The 16,688-nt window shown below is 43.7% G+C and overlaps 1 protein-coding gene across 3 annotated transcripts in view; it reads right to left on the bottom strand.

Moving 5' to 3' along the window:
• The window catches only part of SLC44A1 (solute carrier family 44 member 1), a 93,972-nt gene extending 78,829 nt beyond the window's left edge, over positions 1-15,143 (bottom strand). For all 3 annotated transcript variants that reach the window (XM_030467020.1, XM_030467021.1, XM_030467019.1), the window contains exon 1: positions 14,880-15,143. In XM_030467020.1, coding sequence (XP_030322880.1) covers positions 14,880-14,906 — 27 coding nt within the window. In that variant the 5' untranslated portion in view covers positions 14,907-15,143. The remainder of the gene's footprint in view (positions 1-14,879) is intronic.
• Between the last annotated feature and the right edge of the window lie 1,545 nt (positions 15,144-16,688).

The following is a 16,688-nucleotide window of genomic DNA, read 5'->3' as shown; positions in this document are numbered from 1 at the left end:
AAAAGTTGAGTCTGCTCTTTGTTAGTATGAAACTCCTACTTCCCACAAGGAAATAATGCTATTTGGAAGTTACCCACTAAAAGGTAAGAATTTATAATTTGCTCCTCTTCAGAGACAAAGCATACAACCAAATTCAGTGTGTCTATGTCTGCTATTTCATTAATATTCTCATACTTCCCAAGCAGTATTTATGAGTTTTCAACATAATGTAAACAAAACAGAGCACATAGGACAGCACTTACAACATTACTGATACTATAATATAATTATGCTCTCCCTGAAGACTCATACTGGAAGACTTCACTTACAAATCTGACATATGCTTTGTTGTACATCATCTTCTGGTCATCTTTGCAGTCAACTTGTATTAAACATTGCTGCTAAAAATCCTTTATTACATGCTTCCACATCAGCCTACAACTTAAATATTTATCTTGAAACATAACACAGCTGATTAAATAGAGCTGAGATGATTAGCTGATGTTAAAGTTTAGAAAGAAGGCTACTTGCAGAAAAAAGCAGTTTTAAAATCCTGAAATATTTAGTTCTCATTTCCTTTCTGCATTACATGTTGTCCAATACCTAATGAAAAGACCAATAAACAAGGACACTTTACAAATATCACAGCAATATTTTTAAGGGAATTAAAATATTGATTTCAAAGCATGTTTGGTACTTCCATGATTCTTAATTATTAAAAGCTACTCATTTAAAAAAACAAAAACAAAACACAAAAACAAAAACAAAAAAACCAAAAGACCAAAAGACCAAAAACAAAAAACAAACAAAAAAACAAAAAAAACAAAGCCAAAAACCAAAAAACAAAAAAACAAGAAACCAAAAAACCAAAAACCAAAACCCAAAAAAACAAAAAACCAAAAAACACAAAAAACAAAAACCAAAAAACCCAAAACCAACAAGTCAACAAACCAACAAACCAAAAACCAAAAAACCAAAAAACCAAAACAAACCACAAAAAAACAAAAACCAAAAAACCCCAAACCAACAAATCAACAAACCAACAAACAAAAAACAAAAAAACCCCCCAAAAACAAAAAAAAACCCAAAAACCCAAAAAACCCAAAAAACCCAAAAACCCAAAACCACAAAAACCCAAAACCACAAAAACCCAAAACCACAAAAACCCAAAACCACAAAACCACAAAAACACGAAAACACAAAAACACAAAACAAAAAACAAAACACAAAAAACAAAAACAGAAACAAAAAAACAAAAAACAAAAAACACCCAAAACAAAAAAAAACCAAAAAAACCCCAAAACCCTAAAAACCCCCAAAACCCAAAAAAACCAAAATCCCCAAAAAACCTGAAAAAACTGAAAAACCAAAAAAACAAAAAAACAAAAAAAAACAAAAACAAAAAACAAAAACAAAAAAACCCCAGAAACAACAAAAAAACCACAAAACACAAAAAAAACAAACTCCAAAACAGTACACTTTTGAAGATACTTTGCAGCTACCAAGTTACTTGATCACATTTTATTTTCTACTTGTATATCAATCTGTTTAACAGAATCTCATTTTATTCTTCCTATGAGACTGCAAGTCGTAAATTACAAAGTACTATTAACTTTGGACGATTAAAACGCTGTTCAGCTACAACACACATTTTCTTTCCAATGTGTCAGCTTTATGACACCACCACATTACCAAAAGGAAAAACAAAAGGGTAGCAGAACTCTCCAATTAGTGGTCTTCACAGGTAATGGACATTCCATAGAAAATATTACCTCTGGTCTTTGCACTCTGTTCATGTGTGAAGAGTAATCTTCCCTATTATTTAACTACTTTTAAAATCTTAAATTAATTATTTTTATTATTTTCAACACTTCATTATTTTTTCGCCCATTTCATGATTCTAATACCAGAAATAACCCCAGACAAAAATAACAGCTCTTTAGGAGCTCGTGGCCTCTACAGTACTGCTGTGAAAGCAATTTTGCCACTCACTGGAGACACTCACAGCCGTTTTCTATGTAGTCTTTCAAAATGCATCCTACCTTTTAATGGGTTTGTCAATGGAAAATAATAAAATAACATGTTTTTGTACTGTATTCACAATCCTTGCAGAAGAGCTTCCTACCTTTCAAAGGCAAAGGCCTACTTGGTAGAAGGTTCTGTGTGGTCAGAGGCCCTTATTTGCATGTGCCAATACAAGCGTGGTCCTTGTGGCACTATATTGAACTCTATGAAATAATTGTTGCATATATTGGTCATGTGCATTCTTCCTTATCACTTTGTACAAAAGCTGAAAAGCAGCACAATGCTGGAAACTGAGAAGCCAATAGCCATACTCAGTCACATAGAAAGGATGTCATCAGCACAATAAAAGCAGCTCGGATTCATTTTTTTCCTTCCCGTATCCTCTAAGGTAGATCATAAGAACTTTAAAATTACTTTTCTGGGGAAAAAAAAGAAAAGTAGCTTGCATAGCTTCTTAAATATAGCTTACAGATCCAAAATTCTGGCATAACAAGAAACCAAGCCACTCAGGATTACAATAAGAGGGCAGTGCTTGAGGACATTGAAAGCATATTACATTAATAGGAACCAACAGTAAGAAGGCTCTATCTGATTTACAGAAGAAAGGGTAGGAGGAGAACTGAAAGAGAAAGAATGTGTCAAGACCTTAAGTTATTACATAAGCATGCTTCCTCATAAATAGGCAATTATTCTGCAGTTTTTCATAGCAAGCTAGGGGGAGTCTGACCAGTCACTCGTAGGACATATTCATCATGACCTTGAAGAAAATACTTTATTGTGTTTCCTGTTGTGTTTCTACAATTTGAATACACTGTTGAGGTCTCTTCCTCAGTTAAAAAACATACCGAGAGAGAAGCAAGAGTGTTTTCAATTTAAAAAGAAAGAAAGCAGAAAACAACAACAACAAACACAAAACAAAACAAAACAGACCAGAGTTCATTGCTGCTGTCAGCAGCTGCTTAATTACATCACATTTAATAAGAGAGGATATCAGGCACAAGTCACCATGTTGTAACTCACCACATTCTAGCAATATTACTTATTAAAATAGTAACAGCTAGCAACCAGTATGTAAAATACAGCACAAATTCTCAACTTTCCTATAAATTGCAATCATCATCTATAGCAGTAAACTGCACACTGGGTCCTGAAGTCATATTAAAGCAGAGAAAATTAATCTTAGGACAGTAAAGCTACACTTCAAAATTAAGTTGACTCTTCTCCTTAAATACGTATACAGATGTCCTTGAGATTGCTGTCATACAAGAGTCAACAAACAAAACCAAATAAGTGAGACCAAAGGACAGGAAGACTATTAATGCAAAACCTATTTACTTCATACATCTGTAAAACTTCAAAGCAGCTGCAGGGCCTAGCAGGCCCCTGCTATATATTCACAAACACAAACTTCTCTCTATAATTTATACACAAAAAAGCATTCAGTATAGCCTCATCAAAGAGGTAAAAATTAGCAATTGGTTTAGTCAGCAGTAGAAATCACTCTGCATAACTGTATTTTTAGTAGCACAGCAAAAGATTTACACAATTTTCCAACACCTCCTTCAAGTGAGAAAGACTCAAGTGCAAAATAACAAAGAAACTGTTTCTGTCAAGTTAGTTTGTAAGTCTTGATTTGAACAAAAGAAATTGCTTATCTAAGTTCAAAGGAATTAAAATTACAGCCAGCCCAACAGAGAAAAAGGCACAGACAGTTAATGGAAGTTCACTTTGGGAATAAATAGCATAAGGACAGTTGATATCTTCACTTTGTAACAAATATTGTCATTTCTTCATCGTGAAAAATAAAAGCCATCAGTTCAATGATACTAACTAAGCTTTTACAATTACCAAGCTAGAAGTCTGATGCCTGACAGAATTCTAGATGCTAAACAGATTTCAGTAACACTAGCTTTGGATTTAGCATTCACTATTAGCAATGCAAGATAATCACTTTCCCAAAACTGACTACTCTTTACCAAAAAGGTGTCTTGTAAGGATGCAACACCCCATACATGCTCTTAATCCAAACTATCCTTTCTTGTAGTCTTAAGAATAAAACTCAGTTCCCAAGTTACCTGGAAAATAAAGGAAATAATGTGCTACTTAAAGTTTTTAAGATGTGACAGACCTGAAAGCTACTCTGAACTTCAGAAGGAGGTAGTCTTCAGTGGGAAAATACTCAACGAGTTTGAAAGAGTACTTCCATGTAGATACATAGTTGAAATATTTGTTTCTATGTAACAAATTTGTTTCTATTTGTTTCTATTTGCTTCTATCAAAAGAATTACTTGCACAAGTTGTGCACTTGTGGCATTGTTTTTAAGAGAACACCTGATATTTCACAGGAACTGAATACACCTCACTGGTCTAAGAGACAAAAAAGCAGTCAACAGCTTCATGAGATGACTGACTCATTGGCACTGTTCTTGGATCCTGCTTTTATGTTTCATCCTTCATACTGCAGAACTTGCCAGAGGCTAGAACAGAAGCTTCATCTACAGTCAATGCGTTGAAAGCTAAATCAAGCATTTTAGCTCCTGGAAGCAGAATTCACAACTAATTCTGTTTCTGTCCATCAACATGATTATTCAGCTGGCTATCTTCTGTGATAGTGCCCATGCCCAAAATGAAGTGGTCTTGGTTTGATGTTGTGTGTGTGACTTTTGACTCTGACTCTTGCCATCTCTAAGCATGAGCTTGCTGGGTGTTATGTCAGCTACACTTTACAGTTGCCTTAGAGCAGTCTGTGTACTCTTAATTAATTATTGTGTCCAGATCCTCTCTAACACTTCTTTAAACTATAGTTGTTTGGTCAAAGTGTGCTACTATATATGAGATCAAAATCTTGAAAAAGAAAGGGGGGGGAAAAAGAAAAAAAAAACCTAGGTCAACTCAGTGCATCTACTTTCTTATACTGCTGCTTGTTGCCAGTACCTTTACACCAATACCTTATGGAAGACCACTGCCCTGCCTTGCTGTATCTTTATAGAATCATAGAATTGGCTGGGTTGGAAGGGACCTCAGAGATCATCGAGTCCAACCCTTGAACCACCGTTGCGGTTGCTAGACCATGGCACTGAGTGCCACATCCAGTCTCCTTTTAAATATCTCCAGGGATGGAGAATCCACTACTTCCCAGGGCAGCCCATTCCAATGCTTGATCACTCTCTCCGTAAAGAAATTCTTTCTAATATCTAACCTAAACCTCCCCTGGCACAACTTAAGACCATGCCCTCTTGTCTTGTTGAAAGTCGTCTGGCAAAAGAGACCAACATCCACCCGTCCTCCTTTCAGGTGGTTGTAGAGAGCAATGAGGTCTCCCCTGAGCCACCTCTTCTTTAGGCTGAACAACCCCAGCTCTCTCAGCCTCTCCTCATAGGGTCTGTGCTCGAGTCCCTTCACCAGCCTGGTTGCCCTCCTTTGGACCTGCTCCAGGACCTCGATATCCTTCCTGAACTGGGGGGCCCAGAACTGGACACAGTACTCGAGGTGTGGCCTCACCAGCACTAAGTACAGGGGCAGAATCACTTGCTTGGACCTGCTGGCCACGCTGTTCCGGATACAGGCCAGGATGCCATTGGCCTTCTTGGCCACCTGGGCACACTGTTGGCTCATGTTCAGCTTCCTGTCAATCCAGACTCCCAGGTCCCTTTCTGCCTGGCTGCTCTCCAGCCACTCTGTCCCCAGCCTGTAGCGCTGCATGGGGTTGTTGTGGCCGAAGTGCAGGACCCGGCACTTGGCTGTGTTAAACCTCATCCCATTGGAATCAGCCCAACTCTCCAGTCTGTCCAGGTCCCTCTGCAGAGCCCTCCTGCCTTCCAGCTGATCCTAACTCCCCCCCAGCTTAGTGTCATCTGAGAATTTGCTGATGATGGACTCAATCCCCTCATCTAAATCATCAATGAAGATATTGAACAGAACTGGGCCCAACACTGATCCCTGGGGGACACCACTAGTGACCGGCCGCCAACTGGATGCAGCCCCGTTCAGCACCACTCTCTGGGCCCGGCCCTCCAGCCAGTTCCTAACCCAGCACAGGGTGCTCCTGTCCAAGCTGTGGGCTGACAGCTTTTTCAGGAGGATGCTGTGGGACACAGTGTCAAACGCTTTGCTGAAGTCCAGATAGACCACATCCACAGCCTTCCCCTCATCCACCAGTCGGGTCACCTGATCATAAAAAGAGATCAGGTTGGTCAGGCATGACCTGCCCTTCCTAAACCCATGCTGGCTGGGTTTGATCCCTTGCCCATCCTGCAGGTGCTGTGTGATTACACTGAGGATGATCTGTTCCATGACCCTGCCAGGCACTGAGGTCAGGCTGACGGGCCTGTAGTTTCCTGGGTCCTCTTTCCAGCCCTTTTTGTGGATTGGCGTGACATTCGCCAACTTCCAATCATCTGGGATGTCCCCAGTGAGCCAGGACTGTCGATAGATGATAGAGAGAGGCTTGGCAAGCTCTTCTGCCAGCTCTCTCATCAGCCTTGGGTGGATCCCATCTGGTCCCATAGACTTGTGGGGATCCAAGCATCGCAGTAGGTCACTGACTGTGTCCTTCAGGATTTCAGGGCGGCTGTTTAGATTCCTGTCACCTTCTATAAGCTCCAGAAGCCAGCTGTCCTCAGGGTAACCTGTCTTTCTGTTGAAAACTGAGGTAAAGAAGGTGTTAAATACCTCAGCCTTTTCTTCATCTTTGACAACTATATTCCCACCCGTGTCCAGTAAAGAATGGGTGTTTTCCTTGCCCCTTCTTTTGCTACTGATGTATTTGTAGAAGGACTTTTTGTTATCCTTCACAGAGGTGGCGAGATTCCGTTCACGTTGTGCCTTTGTCTCTCTGATTTTCTTTCAACATAACTTAACAATATTCCTTAATTCCTCCTCAGTAGTTAGGCCTTTTTTCCATAATTGGTAGGCCCTCTTCTTAACCCTAATTTCTTTCAGAGTCTCCCAATTCAGCCATCTTTCCCGCCGGCTCGCCTTTCGGCACACTGGGACAGCCTGTTCCTGTGCTTTCAAAACTTGTTCCTTGAAGTACGTCCATCCCTCCTGTACCCCTCTGTTTTCAAGGTCTGTTTCCCAGGGTATACTCTGAACAATTCTTCTGAATAGGCCAAAATCTGCCCTCTGGAAGTCCAGCGTAGAGGTCTTATTGATGACCCTCCTTGTATCCCTGAATATTGAAAACTTTATTATTTCATGGTCGCTAAGTCCCAGGCGTCCACCAACCACCACATTTCCCACCAGCTCCTCTCTGTTTGTGAAAAGAAGGTCAAGCGAGGCTCCATCCCTGGTGAGCTTGTTTACTATCTGGAGCAAGAAATTATCCTCTATACACTCCAGGAATCTCCTAGACTGCTTCCTCTCTGTGGTGTGGAGTTCCCAGCAGATGTCTAGTAGGTTAAAGTCGCCCACGAGAACAAGGGACGACGATTTTGAGACATCCGCCAGCTGCCTGTAGAATAATTCATCATCCTCATCCTCCTGATTGGGTGGTCTGTAACAGACTCCCAGCACGACATCAGCCTTGTTGACCTTCCCCTTGATTCTGATCCACAGGCACTCCACCTTATTATTACAGACTTCAACTTCTACAGTGTCAAGAGACTCCCTAACATATAGGGCTACCCCTCCACCTCTCCTACCCTGCCTGTCCCTTCTGAAGAGCCTATCATGAGCTTCTCAATATGGGAGCTTTTATCTAGGTGTATCTCTTTCATCATGGATTTGCTATGCAACAGACCTTAAGGCTTTTACCCTTTTTTGATACAGGTAGTTTTCTTGTGGTGTTTTGGAAGTGATCTAGGCCTCCCAAATGTTGAGATCTTTTAAGTGTGTGGTGCTAAAAACCCCAGCTGACAGAAAAATTAAACTTTTCAAATCTTCAGTTTCATCAAAGAAGAAAAACTGATTTTGCAGTTGAATGGCAATATTCTCTTCTCTTCCTTTTTGTTCTTCTTCATCAATAGTGTTTTCTTAATAGTATTAGTCCATTATGAAACTGAATTTACAGGAGACACTGCTCATAGCTTCCATGTCACCATAAATGTTAGGCTGTGCTGTAAGGTCTGTCTGATTCAAGTAACCTATGCACTTTTGTAATGCAGGTTTTTTAAAGCAAGCAAAATTTATAGCATTGCTCATATTGCTGTGCTTATCTGGCTTATAGCACAACTCTACAAGTTGGCTTTGTTATATCTGGGGAGGCAGAAAATGATAGTTCTTGAAAGCGGTATACAGAGAAACAAACCTAAACCAGCTTTTTCTTGGGGTAGTTGCGATATAGAATCTTCTCTCCCTTCCCAGTTTTCTGCAGTTGAAGGATGCTTGGTAGTTAAAACATAATTGCTTTGGCAAGACACTACATGAAGGAAGACAAAATACTGAGGTCTCAGTGTCAGGGCCTGGGAAATACTGTGTGGTCTTGTTTATTTTATCTTTACAGCTTTTCATGTTCATGAGAATTAATCCAAGATATGGGTAAGACAAGATTGAGACCTTGCTTGAAACTGGAGGCATGTCTGGGACAAAGAATAAATGTAATTCTTGGTGAGTTTAGTAGTGGCCTTGGTTTTTATAAGACTAGAAAAAACTTGCCACATTAAGACAAGAGGAGGATGGATCATCCATTAACATTCCCTTAAGCTCCTGCTGTCAAAACAACAGAACAAATCTGGAGTTCCTAACTTTAAAAAAATAATAATTAAAATATAGTGAAGTCCACCTAAGAAACAAACAAACAAGCAAACAAACAAAGCTAAAGAAAAAGAGGTTGACACAGTTGTAACACTGGAAAGGAACAAAGGGTAAACAAGTACTCTGTTGTAATGATAAAGAATAAGCACAGATCTCACACAGAAGATACAGAAGTGGAAGAACTTCATGCATCCATTAAGAAAGACCAAAAATGGGGGGAAAAAAAAAAGTGTGCTGAAAGAAGTATTCCAGATTGAAGCACTCCAACAATGGAACAACAAGGAAAGAATCAGCACACCTGAAAGGAAGCCTGGTATGGCTGTATTAAATTTAAGCTAATATTTCTCATAGCAGTTTCAAGTTGAAAAACTTGGCAGAATTGGAGACAAGTGAACAAAAGGGGCAAAAAAGACCTGGAAGCACAAGCATAGATGGCAATAGAGGAGAAGAAGAAACAATAGTTGTAAAGTAGAAGGCAGTGAAGAATAACAAGAGGACAGTACTACAGAAGCCTAGGGAGAGTAATACATCAAGTTGTAGAGGCTTATACAGACAGAAGTGAAAGCTGCAGAGGTCAAGAAAGTTAAGAAAGGAGGGATATCCTTGCAACTTGGCCTAAAGTAGCCTGTAGCGCTCTTAAGGAAGGCAATATCAGTAGAGCACACAAATGGGATTGGAAGGAATTTATTATGAAGAAAGAGGAGAGACTGTATGACCACAAATGGGTTTGGAAAAGAAGGGAGGAACACTAGACTTGACTGTCAGTTTTAAGGATGGAGGACAGTAACTCAATAAAATTAGGAAGGTTGTAAGATGGCATCAAGAGGTGAAAAAGCAGAGATATGGAGATAAAACAGAAAAACTGAACAAATGGGGCTTTGGGTTCAGGCTAAGCAACTGAAAGCAGGTAAAGCAGAGAGCAAACATAAAATCTATCATTGTAAGTAGCAGGCAAGAGCACTGAGAAAAGGTAAAGATGCCAATTCTAATCAGGTTTTCTCACGAAACTCTCAGATTCTGCAGTGGAACTTCCGAAGGGCAGATTTTGACCTCTTCAGAAGACTTGTTCGGAGTATACCCTGGGAAACAGACCTTGAAAACAGAGGGGTACAGCAGGGTTGGTCGTACTTCAAGGAACAAGTTCTGAAAGCACAGGAGCAAGCTGTCCCAATATGCCGAAAAGCGAGCCGGCGGGGAAGACGACCGGCCTGGCTGAATTGGGAGACTCTGAAAGAAATTAGGGTTAAGAGGAGGGCCTACCAATTATGGAAAAAAGGGATAACTACTGAGGAGAAATTTAGGAATATTGTTAAGTCATGTCGAAAGAAAATCAGAGACACAAAAGCACAATGCGAACGGAATCTCGCCACCTCTGTGAAGGATAACAAAAAGTCCTTCTACAGATACATTAGCAGCAAAAGAAGGGGCAAGGAAAATATCCATTCTATACTAGACACGAGTGGGAATATAGTTGTTAAAGATGAAGAAAAGGCTGAGGTATTTAACACCTTCTTTACCTCAGTTTTCAGCGGAAAGACAGGTTACCCTGAAGACGGATGGCTTCTGGAGCTCATAGAAAGTGACATGAATCTAAACAGCCCCCCTGTAATCCTGAAGGACACAGTCTGTGACCTATTGAGATGCTTGGATCCCCACAAGTCTATGGGACCAGATGGGATCCACCCAAGGGTAATGAAGGAGCTGGCAGAAGAGCTCGCCAAGCCTCTTGCTATCATCTATCAACAGTCCTGGCTCACTGGGGACATCCCAGATGATTGGAAATTGGCGAATGTCACGCCAATCCACAAAAAGGGCTGGAAAGAGGACCCAGGAAACTACAGGCCCATCAGCCTGACCTTAGTGCCTGGCAGGGTCATGGAACAGATCATCCTCGGTGCAATCACACAGCACCTGCAGGATGGGCAAGGGATCAGACCCAGCCAGCACGGTTTTAGGAAGGGCAGGTCATGCCTGACCAACCTGATCTCCTTTTATGATCAGGTGACCCGACTGGTGGATGAGGGGAAGGCTGTGGATGTGGTCTACCTAGACTTCAGCAAAGCCTTTGACACCGTCTCCCACAGCATCCTCCTGAAAAAGCTGTCAGCCCACAGCTTGGACAGGAGCACCCTGTGCTGGGTTAGGAACTGGCTGGAGGGCCGGGCCCAGAGAGTGGTGCTGAACGGGGCTGCATCCAGTTGGCGGCCGGTCACTAGTGGTGTCCCCCAGGGATCAGTGTTGGGCCCAGTTCTGTTCAACATCTTCATTGATGATTTAGATGAGGGGATTGAGTCCATCATCAGCAAATTCGCAGACGACACTAAGCTGGGGGGGAGTGTTGATCAACTAGAAGGCAGGAGGGCTCTGCAGAGGGACCTGGACAGACTGGAGAGTTGGGCTGATTCCAACGGGATGAGGTTTAACACGGCCAAGTGCCGGGTCCTGCACTTTGGCCACAACAACCCCATGCAGCGCTACAGGCTGGGGACAGAGTGGCTGGAGAGCAGCCAGGCAGAAAAGGACCTGGGAGTCTGGATCGACAAGAAGCTGAACATGAGCCAGCAGTGTGCCCAGGTGGCCAAGAAAGCCAATGGCATCCTGGCCTGTATCCGGAACAGCGTGGCCAGCAGGTCCAAGCAAGTGATTCTGCCCCTGTACTTAGTGCTGGTGAGGCCACACCTCGAGTACTGTGTCCAGTTCTGGGCCCCCCAGTTCAGGAAGGATATCGAGGTCCTGGAGCAGGTCCAAAGGAGGGCAACCAGGCTGGTGAAGGGACTCGAGCATAGACCCTACGAGGAGAGGCTGAGAGAACTGGGGTTGTTCAGCCTAAAGAAGAGGCGGCTCAGGGGAGACCTCATCGCTCTCTACAACTACCTGAAAGGAGGGTGTAGCCAGGTGGGGGTTGGGCTCTTTTACCAAACGACTTTCAACAAGACAAGAGGGCATGGACTTAAGTTGTGCCAGGGGAAGTTTAGGTTAGATATTAGAAAGAATTTCTTTACGGAAAGAGTGATCCGTCATTGGAATGGGCTGCCCACTGAAGTGGTGGATTCTCCGTCCCTGGAGATATTTAAAAAGAGACTGGATGTGGCACTCAGTGCCATAGTCTAGCAACCGCAACGGTGGTTCAAGGGTTGGACTCGATGATCTCTGAGGTCCCTTCCAACCCAGCCAATTCTATGATTCTATGATTCTATGATATACAGAGAAAAGCCTAAGGCAGAGCTAAAGACAACCTGCAAAGCAAAGGAAGTGGGGAATCCATTGGGGAAAAAATGGATACTCAAGTATGAAATAAGAGTTTTGGAAGATGTTTATTGGCCTGGTTCAACCACCAGTAGACAGGTGTATTAACATAAATAAGATGAGGAGGTGGCTGTCATGAGGAAGGGGCTTGAAGATGCAGTAATCAGACAAGGTGTCTGGCAAAATCAAAACAGAAATTATCACCAGTCTCAGAAATACCACTAATGGTTAGCAGATGAAGATCAAATAGGCTAGAGATCCAAAGAATAAACTGACTAAGAAATCAATCTGGAAAACAAAGTCATAAGGAATGAGGAATCATGATACGAGAGACTGCATGTCGATACCTACAATGAAGTTACACAGAGAAAAATAAGTGAGGCAACAATGAAGGAAAGTCTGATGGACTCCTGCTCAAGAAAAGCTTAAGAGGAAGCAAGAGGCGGAAGTATAAAGACAACAGTAGTTGAGGCACACAGCATTCATTGTTAGTGATAAAAGAGAGGATATTACAGACATTAAGCATTAATGTAATGCTGCATTTTTGGTAGCAAGGTTTCTGCAATCAATATACCAGACAAAACTGTTGCTAATAAAATACTCAGTAAGTACCCTTTGATTTGGATTTCCTGAGGAGAAACAGGATTGCTCATGGCTAAGGAATTACACAAACAACCATTTTTTTAATACTTGTTACATACATGGGATACAAAGCTCAACTACTGTTCCATGTCTTGGCATATATAGGGAAAGTAAAATTAAGGTTCAGTAGCACAGTATTAACATCATGTGCCCTGACTCTGAAACGCAAAACTTCCCTGAAAAACAAAATCATTTATTTGAAACCTATGATAAAACCAGATATTCAAATCACCTGATCATCTATTTCCTCTGCTGCTTTGGTCTCAGGTTATCCACAAATAAGCCTGCACTTTCATTTAAGAATGTAACAGGGAACAGCCATTCAAACTTATAATGAAGAGCTAGAAAGTGCCTATTAAATACTTAAGTTATTTGGATAGGAATCACAGAAAATCAGGTTCAAATAAGACTTCAAAACATTACTTCAAAACATCAACTTCACTCTTGGTGCTCCAAGTGTCTATCTGCTTTCCTTAAGCCAGTCCTGATCAACGTTTATCTAACATGTTTTCTAGCAAATCTCAAACAATAAAGTCTCCAAAAATCTCCCCTGGCAGTCTACTGCAGTGACTGAGCAATATAAAAATCTCCTTCTAACATTTCACATGTATCTTGCTCTCTGAAATTTAAACCATTTTTTCATGCACCATAAAGCTGATTGTCTTCCTCTTTGCAGCAAAATTTGCTGTGTGGAAAGGATGTTCCCTATTGCAACTGGACAGCTCTTTGCAGTGTTTTGCACTGGAAGAGCAGAGCCCTTATTAAAAATAAAGAAATAAAAAGGCCTGAACTACAAAAACTGTCGCCCTCGGTGAGTCATCTGGGACGGACTTTCCTACATAAGCAGTCTGCTGGAAGCTGGATTCAGCAACCGCAAGTGACATAGCCAAAGGAAACTTAAGTTACCCACAAGCAAGGTACAGCCATAATGTTAGTCATCATCATTCGTCCTACAGCCTTCAGAAAGGAGCCAAGCGAAAAACAGTATAACCCTGGTTGTATTATTAAAAGGGAAAGTTATAAGAGGAAGCAGAGCCACAGTCTGGAGCGCTGGGTGGAGCTCCCGACTGTGCCCTGATGAGCAGCACCATTCTAGGGTGGGGGAAGAGAACGAGGGGGAGGAGGGTGGGAGGGGGCAGGAAGGGAGTCAGTAAGGCCAAAGGAGTGCACGGGGGGAGTGGGAAGGAAAACCGATCTGGAAAATGAGAGATGTACATGGGGACCAGACATACACAGGGAAGAGAATACAGGGAGGCACTTTAACCCTTGGCTGTGGAGTGGGGAAGGGGGCTGTAATTAGGACCGTATCTCTTTCCAGAAGCAGGGGATCTGGGGGAGACCATGGACACAGCAAGTGTCCTCCCACCAGACAGCTCCTCTCCCCGGAGAGGGGCAGCAGGGGACATCCAGGCATGGCAGAGCGGAGGAAGAACTGCAAACCATAGGACAGGGGTGCAAAGTTGTGGGGATGGCAGGGCAGAGCTGAAGGCTTGCAGCTGCAGCTGTGTCAGGGGACGGGCATGGAGTAAACCAAAGACTGCACAGCGACTGCGGAGCTGAAGGAAGAAGGGGCAAGATAATGCTGATCCACACAGGAAGCAGCACACGGAGCACTGTGCAGAGCAATGCAGAAGCAGAAGTATGTAGAATGGTGAGAGCAGGGATATGGGGGGGGTGAACAACGGGATGTACAGCCAAAAGGAGGAAGAGCAGAGCTATGGGGAGAGCAAAACAATAAACATTACGTGTAGCAGGACTGGAGAGGGGGTGTAAAAGGGTTCAGATCCGTGAACGATCAGTACCGTGGGAAGGGAGAGCAATAGGTTAACAGTCTGGGAGAGCAGAGCTGTTGGCTGGGAGAGAGCGGGGAAAGGGAAAGAAAGCAAGGTGCTCACAGCCGCGGGAGTCTGGTTAAGAGGAATGCAAGAGCGTGCTCAGCCACGGGAAAAGCGGGACTACAGGTATAGTGAGGGGATGCACAGCCGTGAGAGAGCAAGGCTACGATGGTGGGAGGGAGCAAAGTGGTGCAGTCATGGGAGACCACGGCTGTCAGGAGTAAAAGGGGATGCAGGCCACCGGAGAGCTCGGCAATGGAGGGAATAAGCGGGTACACAGCCACGGTACAGCATGGAGAGCAGGGCTTGGGAGGGGTGCCACAGCCACGGCGGTGAACAGGCACGCAGACAGGAGGAACAGGGACAAGAGGTGAGAGAAGGGGAGAGGAAGGGAGGGAAGAGAAGAGGAGAGCGAAGGAGAGGAGCAGCAGGGCCCTGCGGCGGGCGCGGGCCGCTCACCTGCGCAGCGGAGCTGCAGCAGCCCATGGCGTCCGCGGGTGTCTGCCCCGGCGTTGCCCGCTAGGCGCCAGGCGGCAGCGGGAAGGCGCTGGGCATCCACCCGCCGCGACAGCCCGCCCCGAGGCGGTGGCAGGGTGCGAGGCGGCGCGCAGGACCGCTGGGGAACGGCCGAGCCAGGTCAGGCGAGCACGGCTGCAGAACCCGCCCCACCGCGGCGCCCTCTCATCCTCCCCCCCCGCGCCGGCGACTGAGGGGGAAGGGGCGGGGCCTGCGGGGTGGGGCCGCGGTACTGCGGCGCGGGGGGTACCTGCCTGGCCAGTGGCTCCGCCCACTGCCGCCCCGCGCCGCGGGTGGCTTCCGGTGGCGCATTCGCTTTCGACCGGTTGCCAAGGCGACGGTAGGATACTAACGGGGGATTGGCGGCGGATACAGCCTGGCCCAGTCCGGTTCAGTGCAGTTGCCCTGGTTTCATATTGGCCGGTCGGGCAGCCCTGGCTGCCGCCGCCGCCGCCTTTCCGGATCCGGGCACGGTCATACGTTCCTCTCTTTTCCCCAGACCGCTAGTAGGAAGGGACTCTGCCCAGTACGGGAACAGCATGGAGGAGAGCAGCGTGGGGAAGCTGTGCTCCAGGCAGGGTGTTTTTTTCAGGTGTCTGGTACTCCCGAGTTGAGAAGTCCTGTAGTGCGTGTACTAGGCAGGTGTGAGATGGGGACTTCAAATTCCTTTGCTTGGTCGTGGAAGATGCTTCAGAAATGCAGAGGCCAGAAGGCCTGTATCTTATGCTGCTGTTAGCGTGACTATGGCATTTTCTAGACCAGCTGTTAACATTGGTGTAACATGGGGAGTATCCAGTCATTTGAAACTACATTTGAGTGATTGCAAAAGATGTTTGCAAATGATTGCGTCATTCTTTGCAGATACACGCCTCAGTCACTGCAAAAAGCTGGTCTCATGAATTACATCAGGATGAGGTTTGCTGCATAGTCAGCTGGTAAAAGTTCAGTCTGAGTGGTAGGCTGCATGTTCCTAAGCCATGCAGGTAGCAACAAATGCCTCAGAGCTTCTGAACCAGTGAAGTAAGTACATGGTTGAATCTTGTAGTTCTTCATGACAACAGAGGTGACAGCTTTCTCAGGATGGAATTCTTTTTGGAAAATGGCAGTCCCTCTTATATTCACTGGCCTAGCAGTTTTGTTTGAATGTGGCCTAAGCATACTAAGTGATACTTTTAAGTCAAAATATTATTTTTTTTTTGCTTAATCTGAATTCCAAAGCAAAGGTTTAATTCAATCATTGTAACAGAACATCCATGATTAGAAATTGCACTGCAATGGCTTAAGTTTAAAATGAACCTTTAAGAGGCAGAATTAAGTAAAAGAAGCCTTGTGACTAGAGAAGGAGTCTCATCAGGCTTCCAAAATAGAATGAAAACTGGCATGTGGGTGAATTGAGAATCATACTTTTTTTGTAGCTCTTCAGTTTAATGGCAAGTAATGTCACTTCTCAACATTTTCGTATTTTCTAGCTCTTGGATAAAAAGCCTACTTACCACTTATGTGTACATTGCATTTTTTTCTCATTGTTTCATCTTATTTTAGCCGAATATTTCTATTGTATTCAAAGGTGTGACCATCAAATAACCGTTTTGCCCTCTCTAGGCAGCATGTTTCTTTTGTGATTGACACAGGAAAGATACTAAGAAATCAGAAGTCAGTTCTTGTGTGACTTTGGAGATGCCACTTCTGTTTCTCTCTCCCTTACTTTTGCCACTTACATAATTGACTTCTTTTTTTCTCTGTGTTTGTATC

The sequence above is a fragment of the Calypte anna genome, chromosome Z (assembly GCF_003957555.1).
Source record: "Calypte anna isolate BGI_N300 chromosome Z, bCalAnn1_v1.p, whole genome shotgun sequence".
Taxonomy (NCBI): Eukaryota; Metazoa; Chordata; class Aves; order Apodiformes; family Trochilidae; genus Calypte; species Calypte anna.
Note: the sequence above shows the minus strand (reverse complement) of the source record. Positions and strands in the feature narration are given on the sequence as shown.